The sequence below is a fragment of the Lactuca virosa genome, chromosome 3 (genome assembly GCF_052849685.1).
Source record: "Lactuca virosa cultivar CGN04683 chromosome 3, Lactuca_virosa_CGN04683_v6, whole genome shotgun sequence".
NCBI classification, from domain to species: domain Eukaryota; kingdom Viridiplantae; phylum Streptophyta; class Magnoliopsida; order Asterales; family Asteraceae; genus Lactuca; species Lactuca virosa.
Window position 1 is genome coordinate 258,186,667 of NC_136428.1, and position 19,663 is coordinate 258,206,329.

Below are 19,663 nucleotides of genomic sequence, written 5' to 3' on the forward strand. Positions count from 1 at the left end.
TACCACTATTGTTATGGTCCTCTTTTATGTACTATTGTATGTAGGACCGACTTTATGATTAAGTGACTACACTACTCATAAAGCTGTTATGCTGTCGGATTATACATTTTCTCTATGTACTGTATGCCTTTTAAATGGAAAATTTTTATGCTCTGTACTACGAATATTATATCATTAATGAAGCAGTTATGTGTTTTATTGTGATGTTGTTATCTGCTATGTGTCCTGTTTTTCCTATTTCGTGATATTATACGGATTCACTTATATGTACAATCGAAAACATTACAACCTCTAGACAATAACAATGTGCTCATCGTCCTTCTATTCCATGACAGAAGATGCCTAGGAGACCAGTTCGCAAAAATAACAACACGGCACCACCACCACCGCCTCCGCCAGAGGTGAACTCTGCTGCTTTCCATGCAGCAGTCTCGGCTGCAGTCACAGCAGCCTTGGCACACATTCAAACTGGGAACAATGGTGGAGGTAACGGACAAGGAACTGGAAGCTCGAACCAAGGAATGGACCAAGGTCCTACAAAAGTTTGTACCTACAAAGTCTTCTCAAATGCCAAACCTCGAACATTCAATGGAACGGGAGGCGTAATCACTTTAAAGCGATGGATAGAAAAGATCGAGCCAGTCTTTGAGATCTGCGGATGTCCTAAAGAATGCAAGGTGAAATTTGCAGCTTGCACGTTTGTTGACCAAGCGCTTTCGTGGTGGAATGGTCATGTGGAGGCCATGACACTCCCAGTGGCAAATGTCATGCCATGGGAGGAGCTCAAAGAGATGATGATGGCCGAGTACTGTCCTCGTGGGGAAGTACAAAAATTAAAGCAGGAGTTATGGAACCTCACAGTACAAAACTCAGACATCAAGGCTTACATCTCAAGGTTCAGTGAATTAGCATTATTATGCCCGGGTATGATCACATCAGAAGGGAAGAAAATCGAGCGGTTCATTTGAGGATTAACTTCTCCAATCCAAGGAAACGTGATTGCGGCAAACCCAGAGACTTTTGACAGTGCGAAAAGGCTAGCTCAAAAGCTTTACGGCCATGGCAACAAGAAAGGAGCCGAAACTGCTGAGACTGAGACCAAGAAGGAAGGTAATAACAAGAAAAATGGGGACAACAAACGAAAGGGGCGACAGAACCAGGTATCCTCCAAAAAGCAGCAAACTGTAGCAGTCCACGCTGCTACCGCTCAAGTTGCGCCAGCACCAGCTGCTCCAGCCTCATCTGCGCAAACCACTACCAGGCCATACTCAGGAAGCTTACTGAAATGTAACAAATGCAACTACCACGACAATGGCGAGTGCATAGAAATGAAGTGTACCAACTGCAACCGCAAGGGGCACACCGCGCGGTACTGCAGATCTCAACCCCAACAGAACCAACAGCCAAACAACAACAACAACAACAATAACAATAACGTCGGGGCCAGTTATACTTGTTATGGATGTGGAGGAACTGCCCATTTTAGGCGAAATTGCCCCAAAGCTAACAACCAAGAAGCAGGAGGATCAGGCAGGGTCCTGACATTGGGTCAAGGAGAGGCAGTACAAGACCCGATGGTTGTTACTGGTACGTTTCCCCTCAACAACACTTACGCATGCATTTTATTCGATAGTGGGGCTGAGAGGAGTTTCGTGAGTAATAAATTCAAACACTTACTAAACCAACAACCCCAAAAGCTAAGCGAAGCCTTCACGGTGGAGATGGCTAATGGGAAAACTGAAACAACCAAAGACGTTTACGTAGGATGCACGTTAACATTAAGCAACCACTTATTTCAAATAGATTTGATGCCAGTTAATATTAGGGGTTTTGATGTGATAATCGGAATGGATTGGTTAAGCCCCCACCATGCTGATATTATGTGCCACGAGAAGGTTGTTCGCCTTCAACTCCCCAACCACGAAACCCTAATAATCTATGGTGATAAACCTGGCGCCAATCTCCATCTTATCTCGTGCATCAAGGCACAAAAATGCATGCACAAGAAAAATTATGCCTTCCTCGCCCATGTTGTGGATAAAACAAAAGAGGAAATAAACATCAAAGATATCCCAGTAGCATGTGACTTTCCGGATGTATTTCCTGAAGACCTTCCGGGAATACCCCCAGAAAGACAGGTTGAGTTTCGAATCGACCTAATACCGGGAGCCACATTAATTGCCAAATCACCCTACTGGTTAGCTCCCGACGAAATGCAGGAGTTATCAAGTCAATTAAGCGAACTCTTAGACAAAGGATTCATCAGGCCGAGCTTCTCACCCTGGGGAGCCCCGATCTTGTTTGTCAAAAAGAAGGACGGATCCTTCAGAATGTGCATCGACTATCGGGAGTTGAACAAACTCACCATCAAAAATTGATATCCACTCCCTCGGATTGATGATCTATTTGACCAGCTTCAAGGAGCCAGTTATTTTTCTAAAATAGATCTAAGGTCCGGTTATCATCAGCTGCGAGTTCGGGAAGAAGATATCCCCAAAACTGCTTTCTGAACCCGATATGGCCATTACGAATTCGTTGTTATGCCTTTCGGTATGACAAATGCTCTCGTAGCATTTATGGACCTCATGAATCGAGTCTGCCGCCCATTCCTCGATAATTTTGTAATCGTTTTCATTGATGACATACTCATATACTCTCAAAGTAAGGAGGAGCACGGTCAGCATCTACGCCAGATCTTGGAAACTCTGAGAGCTGAAAAGCTATATGCAAAACTCTCCAAATGCGAGTTCTGGATTCGCAGTGTGAATTTCTTGGGTCATGTGGTCAGTGAGGAGGGAATTCATGTGGATCCTTCCAAGATCAAAGCTATTGAAGGCTGGGTGATTCCGAAAACGCCAACGGAGATCAGGCAATTCTTGGGCCTTGCAGGCTACTACCGAAGGTTCATTCAGAATTTCTCCAAGATTGCCAAGCCTCTCACTACTCTAACACAAAAGGCGTACCCTTTAACTGGACTGACAAACGAGAAGCTGCTTTTCAAACCTTGAAGCGAGCCCTCTGTAGTGCTCCAGTGCTATCTTTACCAGAGGGAACAGAAGATTCCGTAGTATATTGTGACGCTTCAAATCAGGGGTTAGGCTGTGTTCTTATGCAGCGCGGAAAAGTGATAGCTTAAACGTCCAGACAATTGAAGACACATGAAGTAAATTACACCACCCATGATCTCGAGCTGGGATTCGTGGTCTTCGCCCTAAAAATTTGGAGGCACTACCTCTATGGTACAAAGTGCACTATCTTCACGGACCACAAAAGCCTCCAGCACATTCTAAATCAAAAGGAGTTGAACATGAGGAAGCGAAGGTGGGTTGAGCTGCTAAATGATTATGAATGCGAGATCAAGTATCACCCAGGCAAGGCTAACATGGTGGCCGATGCCTTAAGCAGGAAAGAATACTCGGGTCGCCGAGTAAGAACATTAACCATAACCATCCACTCCCATCTAACTTCACAAATCAAGGAAGCTCAATTGAAGGCATTGAAGTCGGAGAATGCCGCAAATGAAGCACTGCGTGGAATGGATAAGAATCTGGAAGTCAAAGAAGACGGAACTTGCTACTTCATGGAACGTATCTGGGTCCCAAAATTTGGAGGATTCAGGGATGTAGTCATGAACGAAGCGCACAAAACACAATACTCCATCCATCCAGGTTCCGATAAGATGTACCTGGACATTAAACAACATTATTGGTGGCCAAACATGAAAGCAGAGATTGCCACTTGTGTGGGCAAGTGTCTCACTTGTGCCAAAGTGAAAGTGGAATATCAGAAGCGCTCAGGATTGTTACATCAGCCAGTAATACCCGAGTGGAAATGGGAAAGGATTACAATGGACTTCATAACCAAATTACCTAAGACAGCGGACGGATTGGATGCTATTTGGGTGATTATCGATAGGTTAACCAAATCCGCCCATTTCCTACCAATAAAGGAGACGTACAAAATGGAGAGGTTAACACGAATTTATATAAAGGAAATTGTGAGATTACATGGGTTGTCGATATCTAATATCTCGGATCGAGATAGTAGATTTACTTCACGATTTTGGCAGTCGCTCCAGAAAGCATTGGGAACACAACTAGATATGAGCAATGCCTACCACCCTCAAACCGAAGGCCAAAGCGAGCGAACCATTCAAACGCTTGAAGATATGCTTCGAGCCTGTGTGATTGATTTTGGCAAGGCATGGGATACCCACTTGCCCTTAATCGAGTTCTCGTACAATAACAGCTATCACACGAGCATTAAGGTTGCTCCTTTTGAAGCCTTGTATGGCCGCAAATGCAGATCACCTCTTTGTTGGGCTGAGGTGGGAGACACTCAGTTGGAAATAGGGCAAACCCCAAACAGCACTCTTACAGGACCCGAGATCATTCGGGAAACAACGGAGAAAATAGTTCAAATCAAGGCACGACTCCAAGCATCGCGAGACCGACAAAAGAGCTATGCTGACAAACGGTAAAGCCTCTGGAATTTCAAGTTGAAGATCAAGTGTTATTGAAGGTCTCTCCCTAGAAAGGTATGATCTGATTTAGGAAGCGGGGAAAACTAAATCCGCGATATATTGGACCATTCGAGATTCTTGCCCGGATTGGTCCGGTGGCATATAAGCTGCAGCTACATGCGGAGCTCAGCAACGTACACCCCGTGTTCCACGTGTTGAATCTGAAAAAGTGCTTATCAGATGAAACCCTCGATGTTCCCTTGGAGGAAACTGAAGTGAACGAGAATCTCCTGTACATCGAAGAACCGCTTGAGATAATGGACAAGGAAGTGAAGCGTACAAAACAAAGCCACATTCCGATTGTGAAGGTTCGATGGAACGCAAAGCGCGGACCAGAATTTAAATGGGAACGCGAAGACCAAATGATGCAAAAGTACCCTCACATTTTCTCTAGTTCCTAAGAATAACTTTCAAAAGAATTTCGGGACAAAATTCCCTCTAACGGGGGGACGATGTCACAACTAGCATTTTTGGCTAGGAAATCCTATCTATGTATGATCAACTCTTGATGTATCTTGTAACTCTAAGATTGATGTTATACATGTTATTCATTTCAAAAACAACTATTCAAATCAAAACTCACTCGTGAAACCCTAAACCTAATTCAATACACTACACTCACTCGACTTTGGGCTTGTAACCCTAATTTCCCGGTTCAAACCTATTGTTGGACCTGGACTCCCTTATTGGGCCTAATGCCCCAGTAACCCATCAATTTGATTCTTTTGGGTCAAGAATCCTCATTTGGGCCCTAGTTGGACCTACATTCATTAAACTGTAGTGTTTTGGGCCATAAGACTCTTCATGGGCCTTATTGGGCCGAAAATCACTCACCTTGTCTTTATGGGCCTATTTAGGCCGAAAACCACTCACAATGGGACGAAAACCCATATCTTTGCTCTTTTTGGGCCGTAAACACATATGTGGGCCCACATGGATCAAAAAAATTCTAATGGGCCAATAATTAAGCTAAAACAGGCAATATAATAACAAACGGGCTAATTATGCCATTCTCACTTTTATTGGGCCTTGTTTACCCATTTTCATGTTATTGGGCCTTCGTGGTCCATTTATATGCTTATTGGGCCTGATACATTCATTACAAGTTTATTGGGCCTTAGTGACCCATTTACATGTTTATTGGCCCTGATACATTCATTACATGTTTATTGGGCCTTAGTGACCCATTTACATGCTTGATAGGTCCTGTATACTCCTTACATGTTTATTGGGTCTTGTTAACCCATTTACATGCTCGACGGACCTTGTATACACATTTCATGCTTATTGGGCCTCATTCATTCATGTACTTACACATTGGGCCTTGTAACCTAAATACATTATTTAAAACATTAAATAGTGTGTTACAATATTCGCGTAAACATAGTTAAGGTTCTTGTGAGACGTTCTTTCATTCGTACCTACCTAGTGTACAACCTTAAGTCCTGTAGTTATAACCAGAGTCTCCTGGAGGGGGAGCGAGAGTTTGTGTATAGATCTATACGGGGTTGACAGCCTTGCACCTGAGTTGTTCGCTACAGCTAGACTAGGCCATTCTAGGGTGACAAACGTCTTACCTTAAACAAGCGATGCCTGAAAAACATCATAACAGGCAGATCAGTCATATCAAGTATGGTTATAACGACCCACATAGAGATTAACTCCACTGTAAAATTTACGGAATACATATACTATACTTTTGATACACGTACGAGTTATTGATTCTATAACATTCGGGTCTTATGGTTTAAAGACAACAACTCATTCACAGACAGAAAATATCGGATTCTCTGGGAAACTTACATTATACATTATCTTCTACTTATAACAGTAAATATAGGATTTTCTGGAATACTCTCTTTATAAATTTTCAAAACAGAAACACACATGCTTTAATACAAGATTTGACACAAAACTCTCAACCCATTTCTACAGAAAATATCGGATTTTCTGGTGTTTACAAAGTGATACAAAACTTTTCATACAAACATGCTTATGAACTCACCAACATTATCTATGTTGACGTTTTCAAAATAACTTGTATTCTCAGGAAATCTTTAAGCGAAGTGGTCACCAAGAACACATGGATTTTGTTGTATTTTTGTTATCACCATACACTTATTTATTTGGAATGTAATTTGTAATCCAGCACATACTTATGTAAACAATGATGGTTTTATTATTGTATGTGTGATGATGATGTTGTCTTGATTCAATTATTTACACTGTGATGATATTACAAGATGAAGTCACCCAACCCCCGGATGTTTCCGCCGTTCTGGTTTGGGGGTGTGACAGATAATCCTGGGGTAAGAGGAGTTTTTTCGGTTCAGGTTTTGTGTGGAGTCAATATGGATATGGTTTGGAATGGTACTGTTTATCTGGAAGTCAGACATGGTTCGGGGTTTTCATTTTTTGGGCAGGACAGTGAGACTTTCTATCTGATTGTTAAGGGCGGCATGCTAAGATTTGTTCCTTGGTCAGAAGATGTGATTTCTTCTAAGGTTGGATTCCGGTAATGGTGTTGGAAGTCAGTCGTTGTGTGTGATAAGTTCTCAGTTCTAATCGGGATTCAGGAAGTTCAGACGAGGTCAACTAGTGTGGTAAAGTAAGTTGTAAGGAATGATTTCGAGGACGAAATCTCATTCAAGTGGGTGAGAGTTGTAACACCCGGATTCTTGATATATATTTTATTTTCTGAATTGTGAGTTTTGGGGGTTTTCCACGATGTGGTGGAGGAACCACCACGACGTAGCAAGGGAAAATTGGCCGCAGACTTCATTTAAGCCACCACGGCATGACATTCATTTGGCCACGATGTGCCAGCCGTGTGGAGGTTCAAACCCTAAATTCCAGGTCTTGCACCCTAATTAAAGGAAGTAGTAGCTAGGGTTTCACCTCTTATTAGCCTCCAACACCTAGAAACCTAAACCCTAACCCTTTTTGAATCTCTTGACTCATTGGTGTGTTTTTGGTGGCCTTGGAAGGAAGAAAAATGAGCTTTTATGCATAGATCAAGCAAGCTACTCATCTCTACTCCTTGTGTGCATCTTCTGGATCATTTGTGAGTTCTCAAGTTTTCATCTTGATGATGTTTACCTTATAGATCTAGTTTATATGGTATGTTTTGGTCTATAGTTAAGTTTTGGATGGTTGAAAGAGATAAAGTTTGCAACTTTGTAGCTCACTTTGGTCCCATGGTCATCATATATTCTGGATCGATGAATTGGTAAGGTCTTGTTTCCATGCTTGAGGTTTTGACCTCTTTTCCACCTTCTTGACCTAACTTAAGCCCAAGACTTACATAGGACATGCATGTCTAAAAATAAATAATTTTTTTTGGATGTTTTAGGAGTATGAATGGCTTCTAGAAGGTTTTGATGACAAAAGATTAAGGAATTATTGGTTAAGTTGTCCCAAAGGCAGCGGCCACGACGTGGCAGGATGGTACCACGGCGTGGCAATTATGTTATCCACGATCTATCTGTCTGGTACACGCCACGACGTGGTGATGGTCTGGCCACATCGTAGAGGATGTATGAAGCTTGGATTGGGGTTTTGTTTGTAAGCCACGATGTGGCCATGGGCTGGCCACGGCGTGGAGATGAGCTGATAATGGATTTGACTGATAACCTTGAGGGTTGACTTTTGACTTGGTTGACTTTTGGATAATTGTTAGTTTTAGAAGGTAGACTAAGGGTTTACCTTGTATGGATTGATAGGAGGTGTTATCATCATTCTTCGGTTGTGGGTTCTGTTAGTTGTGGTTTTGTCTGCGAGTTGAGTTCCCTCACTGTACTCGTGGGTCGAAGGCACCAATGCCAGACCATTGGGTTATGTTTGTAGGATGATGGTTGTCTTTGTGACACTTACTGTTATGCATGTATGTGCTTGTTGTCTTTGTGACTCTTGCTGATATGATTGTATGCTTAGCTGTAGGGGTGAAATAGACCCAGTACCGGTTGAAAGAGACCGAAGGGGGTGAAATAGACCTAGTTATGTTTTGACTGTTATCTACATATGGTATGGGGTATTTTGGGGAACTCACTAAGCTTTGTGTTTACAATTTATATTTAAAATGTTTTTAGGTACTTCTGGTTTCAAAATAAAGGGCGCGAACTGATCACACTGCATCCCCTGGAGATTTATTCTACATTGACTATTTTTTATTTTACTCTGATGTTTTGAGAATACATTTATTATGATTGACTTTTTTGAATAATGTACGAAGGGTTTTGACTTATTTAAAATGAAAATTTTAAAATGAAATATTAGGACGTTACAAAATAGTTGTGTTATTTCAACAGCTGAGGTTTTGGAAATTTTTAAATAAAGACTAAATGGAGTCAAAATGATTAATTATTGGTCTTATAATGTATCCATGAAAATATAGAACACATGAGAGAAAGAAGCGGATAAAATGAGTCCGTATGAGGGAGTTATGAATGTTTGAAGTTTCTGCTAAAAGTACACTACCCTAATGTGTAGGTTGGGAGATAAACATGATTGTTTTTCATAAACACAACCTATATAATGGTTTCTAAGTGTTCAAAACATGCTTTAATGAAGTATAATGTTAAGAAGATCTTATATAAGCTCTTTTGTGCCTCCAGTTAGTACATTAGGTAGGTGTACTCTGATATACTTGCAATTATCATTTAACGATTCTTACCAATCTTGAGGATCAATATTCTTTATTGTACATTACAACTTAATTATTTCCAATAGTTGTAGGATACCTTTGAGTATTACATACTCGATTCTTTTTCCCTTTAGGAATTGTTCCTTTCATATTTCTTGCATTACGCTAACGCACTTTCACTAAATTTCTTGTCTTTTATATTTACCAAGTTTTTGTCATATATCATAAGTAGCAATATACTTTTACATGTTTTGGATTCTCATTCAAAACTTTTTCCATCTATATTAATAAGCATTGAAAACTTTATATATGTCTTCATTTCTTTCTTACGCCTGTAGAATACAATGGAGTATTCCATATTCAAATATTCATATTTATCATTTTTCCTAACTATTATATTATTTACTTTATTGATGTGTGTATGTTGAAATATATTTTATCATGTTTTAAATTTATAAAGCCTTAATTATCTCAACTACACAATAGCACGACTCTCCGAGAGCACGTATGATTTGATTTGAATTAACTTTAAAAAAGAAAGTAAAGGGGGGGGGGGGGGGGGGTTATTTTAAAATATATCGATTCAAACAATCAAACAATGCTAAAAACTTGAATAAGACAATAGTTTGTACTTCTATGTAGGTTTTGAATCCCCTTATTTCCTATGGTTGAATTATTAAAAGTGCAACGGATTTAATAAAACAATTACCGAAAAGTCTCACCATCTAGTTGTCGGCAAATATTAATTTTTGCTTTCAATTTTGCAGTTCTTGCCGTTGGATTGAATTGTTTCAAAATTTTCAATTTAAGCACATCCCACCTTGTTAAAAAACCTGCAAGTATATATTTAACCTGCTGCATTGAAAAATCTTGTATATATATAAAAAATAAATGTCGTCCGCTAAGCTTTCATCTTCATGCCCCCTCGAATCTTTGAGCCTCTTCACGGCACAATCCTCATTTATCGTGACGCTAAACCTGTATTTTATGGTTAGTTTGAATTTAATCCATATCAACTTCATCTATATCCAAATCTTCTCCTTAATAACTTTAGTGTCGAATTAATCTATATTTATCAAATATTGAACTTATTAAGTATCATTTAGCTTTAAATACAACATTCTAGAACGATATATTAAGAGACTAATTTACGCAATATAACTTATTTATACCATTTGGGGATTTGGATGTAACAACTTAATCTTTCACATTTATCTTTGGTTCCCTTGCCCAATACATGTTTAGACATTATACTTTCACTTAGTCAATCCTTTATCATAATTCCTTTTATGTTTCTTATAGACATATGGTTTTCTTCAAGTAACAAACCAAACTTATGTTAGGAAAATACAATCCAAAACTGCACAAAAAATAATTAACCGTTAACTGCAAAAAAATAATTGCAAAAAGGTTATTAAGCTTTTTTGATCGACCGGTAGTACATTCATACCCGCAACACGCGCTCGCACACAAGTTTAGTGAACCCAAGCCAAATTGGCTCGCATTTGCACCCCCTGCATGCCTTTGGTTTTATAAGTCTTATGAGTGTTACAAGCCCTTGTAGTCTCTTCCAACTACCCTACTTTGACAAATAATTTATCATTCATCTTTAATCCATTTGGACTGTGTGATAGTTCAAAACGAATGTATCACGAAGGAGAACACGAATATATCATCATTCGTCCGTTTTGATTATATTTATAGACCGAAATTCAAGTTCAAAATTAGAGAAAATCCATTTTTGGAAGTTAGTAAAACTAAGTTTCCAACTTATTGTGATTTACATTTTGGCTAAATGCCACGTAGACCAACTTTTAAATGAAATTAAACCATAAGGACCACCAATGTAACACTTTGCAATGTTATCGCAGAACTTTTGAAAACCATATGGACCTTTTTTGAAGGTGTCTTGATTTTTTTTATAATAGTCCATCATGTGTAAAATCCCTTGAACAAAACAAGGCTAAAATCTTGATATTTGACAGATTCATTGTCTACTCAAAACACCGATCCTTTTATTTACTAACTCGATTAATATAAAACTTCAAACTTTTAGTTACATAAACAAAGCAAAGTTTGACCAAAAAAGAAAATCTTTACTTATGGCTGGAGGAGAGGGGTGTTTTCTGTCAATGATTCATTGTCTTTCACCATTTTTTGTTCTTTCGATTGCCCCCATAAAACCATATAAACTCCTATACCTATTATCACTGCTCCAATCACACTGTAAGAAAGTCAAAATCAAAAATCTTGGTCAAGAATTCGCAATCACACCATAAGAAAGTCAATATCAAAAGTCTTGGTCAACGATATTTTACCTGCCTAAATGAAGAACATCACCAAGAAACATGATCCCCATGATCACTGCAATTACCACTGAGATTGGTTTGAACATGGAGACATAAACAGGCCCTTTTTTGTTTAAACACCATGTTATAACACTGCTACGAATTGCAGCTCCAAAAACAGCCTACAAAATGTTGTATGGACAAATAATGTTTTAAGAAATATTTGAAAAAGGTGATGGCTTAATTGGAGAAATCAAAGAGAAAAATAACTAATGGCAAATTTGTAAAAAGTTAGGACTTAATTGGGAAAGTCCCATTTGTAAAAAGTCAGAGCTTACCAGATGTAGGTGTTGTTTCTATTTGACTTAATGGAGTTTCATGTTTACAAATTTGTCATTGTTTATCTTTTCACTCCATTTTCCCAAGTATGTATTCTTCCGTTTAAATGTTTATTAAATAACATTTATCAGGATAACACTTAATGGGAAAAAGAATGAAACATGGCCTTAATGCTTCTTGTTAAGGGGGTGATTGGATTTGATGTAAAAATGATTTGATTTTATTATTTTTTTTGTAAGACATAGAAACGTACTTCCATTCATTTGTTTGTTATAGTATCATGCTTTCATTTCTTCATAATACAACATTGTACATTGTAAAATCTACCCCATTTTAGAAATGTCATAGAAATTTTCACACCTATAATCGGGTAGATTTTTTAAAATAAAATGTCCCGATAACAAAAAAAAAATTGAAATGACAATGTTGTAATAGAAAGAAATGAAATTAGGATGCTATATAATAGCATTTCGACTGGGAGCTTATTTATTACTTATTAGTTATTACTATTCCCTCAACCACTCACTACCATTGTAATAATATTACTTTCTACCCCCTCATCCTAATAACCTTTCCACTTTATCCCCCTTAACGATATTGTTTAAATATACGTTTATTATTTTTTACTCATTAATCTAATTTATTAAACATGCAAATCAAAATTATAAAATTTCTATCGATTTAAATCTTCTTAGCTACATACTTAATAAAAATAAAACCAATACGAAATATGACGTTTGCTTAAAAAAATATAGGAGGAGGTTTTATAAAACATTTCAAAGAGATGGGGCTAAATGTTTATTATCAAAAAAAAAAAAAAGACTTATACATTGTTGAATATTTTTAAAGATTGCTTTTTTTATTGATTTGACATAATAAATAAACAAAAGTACATTGTCATTTCTTGCATTTAGCTCTTGTAGACTTACCGCGAAAACAATAGATACAAACTCGGTGCGGGTGTCAAGAATCCAAACGTCTGTATTTCGTTCTAAAATAACTGTAAAAAACGCGGTTTGAATTGTCCCAAAGCAACAAAAGAGGAAAACAACTATCACTTCATCGGGGAATTCTTTCACCGTTGCAGTCTACATAACAAATTAAACAATTTTTTAAAGATACCAAGTAAATAAAGCCTAAAAACAAGCGGGAATTTATAAAAATTTACCTGAAAAACATTCCATGATGAAGAACAAAGGCTTGTGATTGCAATAAGGAAACCCCCAAGTATCCATTTTGATTTTTGTGAAGAAAGTAAATTTTCATTTGAATTATTATGATGATTAATAATCGTCTTGAATAATGTTGGACCTTGATAAAATGTCATTACGAATGCTCCGGTTATAGCCACGATTGTGCCTAATGCTTTTGCTCGGCTTGTTGGTTTGTTTACATCGAATTTTTCCAATCTATACGTAAAACATTGTAAATAAATATATATATATATATATATATATATATATATATATATATATAGCGATGTATTTTAGTTGAATTGTTTATTATGGCATCCTACTTTCGGTTCTTCCTATTACAACATTAGGAATATAGATTCCAATTTCTTACCTTTGACCTCATGTTCTATGAAACTTTTCGCTAATTTACTTGATTTTTTTAGAGAAATCTCCTATAAAGTCCCTACATTTTGACCTCATATTCAATTAAGTCCCTGTATTATTATTTTTTTCTGATTAAGTCCTGAATACCGACTTAATTGAATATGAGGTCAAAATATAGGGACTTTATAGGAGATTTCTAAGCGTGAAACCGGCTAATCTAAAAAATTGTCCATAATTGAACAACTTAACTGGTATTCGACACTTAATCAGAAAAATAAATAAATAAATATTGGAACTTAATTGAATATGAGGTCAAAATGTAGGGACTTTATAGGAGATTTCCCATTATTTTTATTATACTCCATTTTAAATGTATATCATGTAAAATACGAGATTTCCTTCAAACATATATTAAATTTTGAAATTCGGTTTAACTTGCCATAAATAGCATAATACTTTACTTATATGTTGTTTCCTTTTACTTAATCGACTTAATCCGGTAAGCTATATACATGTGTTTCTTTTTCGACTTAATGCAGAAAGAACAACTTAATAGAGAAAGTCATCCTACCTTATTAAAAATTTCCCCAAATTTATTTTTTCCTTTCATGTCCTCAAATATATTGTCATTTTCTCAAATATTTTTATTTATCCAAAATAATGAAATGTACCTAAAGATTACTGCAAGAAGGAAAGTAAAGGCAGGAATCAAGTTTCCCAATGCAGCTGCTAGAGTTGGAGAACTATAATTGATACCCGTATATGCAGATACCTGAAGAAGACAAATCCTACACCCATAACATATAATTATTAAATAAAAATAATCCTAATTAACAAGATAGTAAAAGGATCCCAAATGCAATCATTACCCTAAAAATCCAAGCCCAAATAGTTTGCAAAGGATCGATAATGTGAGAGGAGGTCGATTATTTCTTCAAAAACAAAAGAAAAAAAAATCAAAGTTAATATGTTATGTAGAACATGACATGACATGATATGACATGACAGAATAAACAGTCTTGTACTGTGTTTGACATGCATTAGACTGGAAGTGAGACTGAATCAATGGGACAAAAAGTCAAAAGCTACACTTTTTTGTCCAACTCAAAAAGGTGGGAACAAGGTAGGATAGGACCCACTTTGTCCAAAAGACAAGAATGCCCTCAGGCCTCACCCTTAACTAATGCAGCCTTTGTGCAAAAGACAAGAATGCCCTCACCATTAACAAATGCAACCTAAGTATGAATATAAGAAGGTAGGATCCACTTTGGAACAAGGTAGGATAGGACCCATTTTGGGCAAAAGACAAAAATGCCCTTACATAACAAATGCAGCCTAAATATGAATATAAGAAGGTAGGACCCACTTAGGAACAAGGTAGGATAGCACCCACTTTGTGTAAAAGACAAGAATGCCCTCACCATTAACAAATGCAGCATAAATATGAATATAAGAATATGAAAGATTTGGAGTACATGATGAGGGTAATAAACCACAAACCTGCAGATGTGGAGGATGAAACCAGGAAGAAGAATAATGGAGCCAAGGGCATTATAGTAAACAACATACACAAAACTGCTTAGTCCATCATTCATGGCTGCTTTTCCTAATGTAATCATCCCAACCTCCCCACATTCTACCATCACCATGGCAGCAAAAGGCAATGCCTTTTCGATAAAAGACTTAATTGCCCCTCCCATCTCTTTTAGCTTAAACTGTTTGTAGGATCAAAGAATGTATGAATTGGTTTTATTTGTTGAACTTGTATGTAAACAAAATGTGTTTTCTGTTAATTTTTATTTTAGGAAACGTGTTTTCAAAATCGACTTTTATGTGCCTATGTTTGTAATAAGGGATTTGGTGAACAAAATTCAACTTTTTTTGACTCTGGAAAATGAATTATTGCGATTTGAATAATGAGAATCGGATAATTGGTTAGATATTTGTTGTACATTTATCATAATAGTTAGATTTGGTGCAACTTCTACTTGATCAAATAATCAAAAAGTCAAAGAAAGACTCATAATCATAATCCGTTTACCCGATTACTTAAAACTACTTATTACGACTTCAAATTGCAATAATTTGTTTAAACGCACAATTCAAACACAAAAAAATATCTTTATCTTTATAACCAATGCATCAAGAATCTAAGTTAGAGTTGACCTAATCATCTCACACCACTTTGGGTGGAAAATGTCGAATTTGTAAAGAATGCCAAATTGAATGGTAACTTTTATGGGATATAGTTGAAGTTCTTGATTCTTTTTCTACATTCTCGATATCTAACCCTAGTTCCAATTTTGAAGGTCCAGTTTTCATCATTGAATCAGAAGCTACAAATCAACACACAATCAAGAAACCTAATTGTTCGCTCTTGTAAAATAAAACTACCAAGATTTGTTCGTCAATGTGCAAGATTAAACAGAGAGTTAGAGGAAGAACCTGAACGAGAATCCAGTATCTGGGATGGGGATTACTGACTGCGTTTTCCAAGATTATAAAATGGGTATCTATGAAATAAAATATTCGAGGGATTTAAGGTTTCAAAATCTTAATTCCGAAAAGAATCAAAAAAGTTGAGATTTTTTTGAGCCACTCAGCTGCTCTACTCTACTGCCTCTCAAGATAATATGGCACTGAAGAAGTGGTAGTTGGCTAGTTGATGAAAAGTGAAAACAAATTATGTTTCACAAAGACACAAATCTTTCAATTTTGAATCGACAACAGAGAAAATGACCTTATATTTTATTACAAAATAAAGACAAAACTCAATAAATGGTTATTACTATAGTTCGTAAAATGCCTAGTTCTAAGGCAACTTTGTATTTTATTTGAACAGTAGTTTTTATGTTAAATATCAAGTGTTCAACCTAATTTAAATAACTAAAATACTCATTATATACGGCCTGACTTATGGCTGGCCCGCTTTTCTTCCGGCTGATCAAGGTTAAATCGTAGATATGCATTGTTCAAATTCATGCAAGGATTCGATGTTCGGGTGTTTCGAACACTAACTTCTATCGGGATCATAGCTTCAGACCCGTATACAAAACTGAACGGCTTCTCCTTCCTAGGGTTCCGAATCGTTGTTCGATAAGACCACAAAACGTGTTGAAGTTCATCTACCCAACTCCCTTACAGCTTTCCTAACCTCTTTTTGATTCCCTTCACTATGGTCCTGTTAGTTACCTCCACCTGTTCCATTTGCATGAGGATGTGCTACCGACGTGAAATTTTGCTTAATACCCTCGTCTCGGCACCATTTTTTAAATGGGTTTTCAGCAAACTGTTTTCCGTTGTACTGATGATAACTTGTGGCAAATCGAATCAGCATACGATCTGCTTCCAGACGAAGCTGATGACCTTCTTTTCGGTGATGACTGCTACTGCCTCTGCTTCTACCCATTTGGTGAAATAATCGACTGCTACTATCAAGAATTTGAGTCTTCCGGGAGCTTCTAGGAACGGACCTACTATGTCAATGCCCCATTGTAGAAAAGGCCAAGGGCTCGTCTTGCTCGTCATTATTGCCGATGGCAAACTTGGTACGTCAGAATGCATTTGACAGTTGTGGCACTTTCGGACCACTTCGTTCGTGTCCATCGTCATTGTTGGCCAAAAATATCCTGCACGGAGGATTTTTGCACCATCGACCTTGTTCCTGTATGTGACCCATAATCTCCTACATGGAGATCTCGTATAACCAAATCAACTTCCTTTTTTCCTAAGCACTTAAGCCAAGGAATCGAATAACCTTTCTGATATAAACGACCTTAATACATGGTGTAATTCGCGGCATTAATTCTGACTTTTCGTGTCTCTTTTTCACATGAGGGTAAGCAGCCTTTTTGCAAATATTGGATGTATGGAACTATCCAGGATATGTCTTCCTTTTCCGGCTCCCAAACTTGTTCTACTTTTCTTCGATGCTTCTCTCTGACAGTATCTCAACTAAAACTCTTTTCGATAGATGATGATAAACCACCGATGTTAGTTTGCTAAGTGCATCAGCTTCATTGTTTTTCGACCTCGGAACTCGAACTATCTAGAACTCGTCGAATTTTTTAATTGCTTCCTTTACCTTCGTCGGGTACTTCTTGATGAGCTTCCTTTTTTCCTAAGCACTTAAGCCAAGGAATCGAATAACCTTTCTGATATAAACGACCTGAATACATGATGTAATTCGCGACATTGACTCTTACTTTCTGTGCCTCTTTTTCACGTGAGGGTAAGCAACCTTTTTGCAAATATTGGATGTATGGAACTATCCAGGACCTGTCTTCCTCTTCCAGCTCCCACAATTGTTCTACTTTTTCTTCAATACTTTTCTTTGATAGTATCTCAACTAAAAGTCGTTTCGATAGATGATGATAAACCACCGATGTTAGTTTGCTAAGTGTGTTAGCTTCTTTGTTTTTCGACCTCGGAACTCGAACTATCTGGAACTCGTCGAATTTTTTAATTGCTTCCTCTACCTTCGCCAGGTACTTCTTGATGTGTTCATCCTTAGCTTCATACAAACCGTTAACTTGATTTACCACCAACATAGAATCACCATATGCTTTTATTTTCGTGATATCTATGCTCATTGCTAACTGCAACCCAACTAAGAGCGCCTCATACTCAGCTTCATTATTAGAACACTTGAAATTGAACCGTAAAGCATAAGTAAATCGCTCTCCAATTGGGCTTTCCAACACGACTCCTGCTCCTGAACCATCATAGTCGAGACTCTGTCTATATGTAACGTCCAATGTTCGTCTTTAACCACTTTTTTCATAGCCTCCGACCCTGCTTCAGATGCATTGACGTCGTAAACTTTCGTCTTCTCCTTTTCCTATGGTATCTCTGTTAGGAAATCAGCCAATGCTTAAGCCTTGATACTCATCCTTGGTTTATAAACGATAATATACTCTTATAATTCAATGGCCAACTTCGTCATTCGTCCAGACCTCTCCGGCTGTGTCAGAATTTATCGAACAAGCTGATCAGACAACACTGTTATCGGGTGAGCTTGGAAGTATCTCTGTAGCCTTCTCGCTATATAGATCAAAGAAAGTATCAACTTCTCAACCAACGAATAGTTGAGTTCGGCACCCTACAATACTTTAATGACAAAGTAGACTGGCACTTGCTTTTTCTCCCTTTCTGCAACCAAAACAACACTAATCGCTTCCTGACTAGTGGAAAGATATATTACCAAAGGCTCATTTGGTATTGGGCTCGCCAAATTAGGTAACTTTCTTAAGTGTTCCTTAAGTTTCACGAGAGTCTCTCCTGCTTCCTTCGACCATGCTACACCGTTCTTTCCGACCTGACTCTTAACTACTTGATAAAACAGGAGTGATTTTTCTGCCGACTTCGCTAAAAACCTTCCCAACGCTGCTAATTTCATGTTCAAACTCTGCACATCTTTTACTGAACGAGGCGTTTTTAAATCCAAAAGTGTTTTTACCTTGTTCGGACTAGCTTTGATTCATTCGGGGGAGACAATGTGTCCCAAAAAATTTCCCTTCTGCACCCCAAATACACACTTCTTCGGATTGAGTTTCATGTTCGCCTCCCTCAACCAAACATTGTTTCTCATACGTCTCTTAGGAATCTTGCGTCTTCTTTGCTCTGATGACCATATCGTCCATATATACCTCCACGTTTCATCTTATCTTCTTTTCGAACGCCCTGTCTTGTTGGATTAAGTGTCTAAGCCCATCACTATAATTGGTATGTACTTGACTCGATAGTAACATGGTCCTTTTGGGTTGCCTTCACCATAACAATTTGATAGGATGAGTTTTAGAAAAAGAGGTTATTTAATGATTTATTAATATATTATAAGAATAATATATTAATTAAGAAATCATATTATTTAATTAGTATTGGTCAGAAATTAATTTGGAATTAATTTAATGATCAAAAGAGACTGCTTAAAAGAACAGGGACTGATTATGTAAATCAGTAATAGTTATAGTTTGGGCTAATGGACCCTATTGATAAAGGGTGGACGAAAATCTATAGGAATCCCATAGAGTTTTCGATCCAATGCCTATCATATGGGGGTCTGTGGATTGCTTAGGGCCTAAGCAATGGAATTAGGGTTTCCAGTTGAAAACCCTAGCAGCCTCAACTATAAAAGGAACCCCAAGGCTCCTAAAATCGACCACTTGATTCCCTAGAAGAAACCCTGGTCGAATTTTGTAGCCTCCTCCTCTCTCTCTTGTTCATCCATTTCTAAATGGTGTTTGTGACTCCATTAGAGGTGCATCAATTGAGGCACTAAGCTCTTGAAGGTCAAGATCAAGCAATCAACAAG

General features: G+C 37.6%; 2 protein-coding genes across 2 annotated transcripts; both read right to left on the reverse strand.

Annotated features, from left to right (window-relative positions):
* Window positions 1–11,154: 11,154 nt before the first annotated feature.
* Window positions 11,155–16,038, reverse strand: LOC145167152 (WAT1-related protein At3g28050-like). The gene is made up of 8 exons (XM_079086251.1): window positions 15,796–16,038; window positions 14,851–15,065; window positions 14,220–14,282; window positions 14,022–14,138; window positions 12,960–13,200; window positions 12,721–12,879; window positions 11,483–11,634; window positions 11,155–11,388 (listed from the first exon to the last, which is right to left on the reverse strand). Exons 2-8 carry the CDS (start codon window positions 15,048–15,050, stop codon window positions 11,265–11,267), a joined length of 1,056 nt encoding a protein of 351 aa, XP_078942377.1. The 5' UTR covers window positions 15,051–15,065; window positions 15,796–16,038; the 3' UTR covers window positions 11,155–11,264.
* A 1,379-nt stretch (window positions 16,039–17,417) lies between these two features.
* On the reverse strand, window positions 17,418–17,942 carry LOC145164554 (uncharacterized). The gene has a single exon (XM_079083265.1). The coding sequence runs from the start codon at window positions 17,940–17,942 to the stop codon at window positions 17,418–17,420; it is 525 nt and encodes a 174-aa protein (XP_078939391.1).
* Between the last annotated feature and the right edge of the window lie 1,721 nt (window positions 17,943–19,663).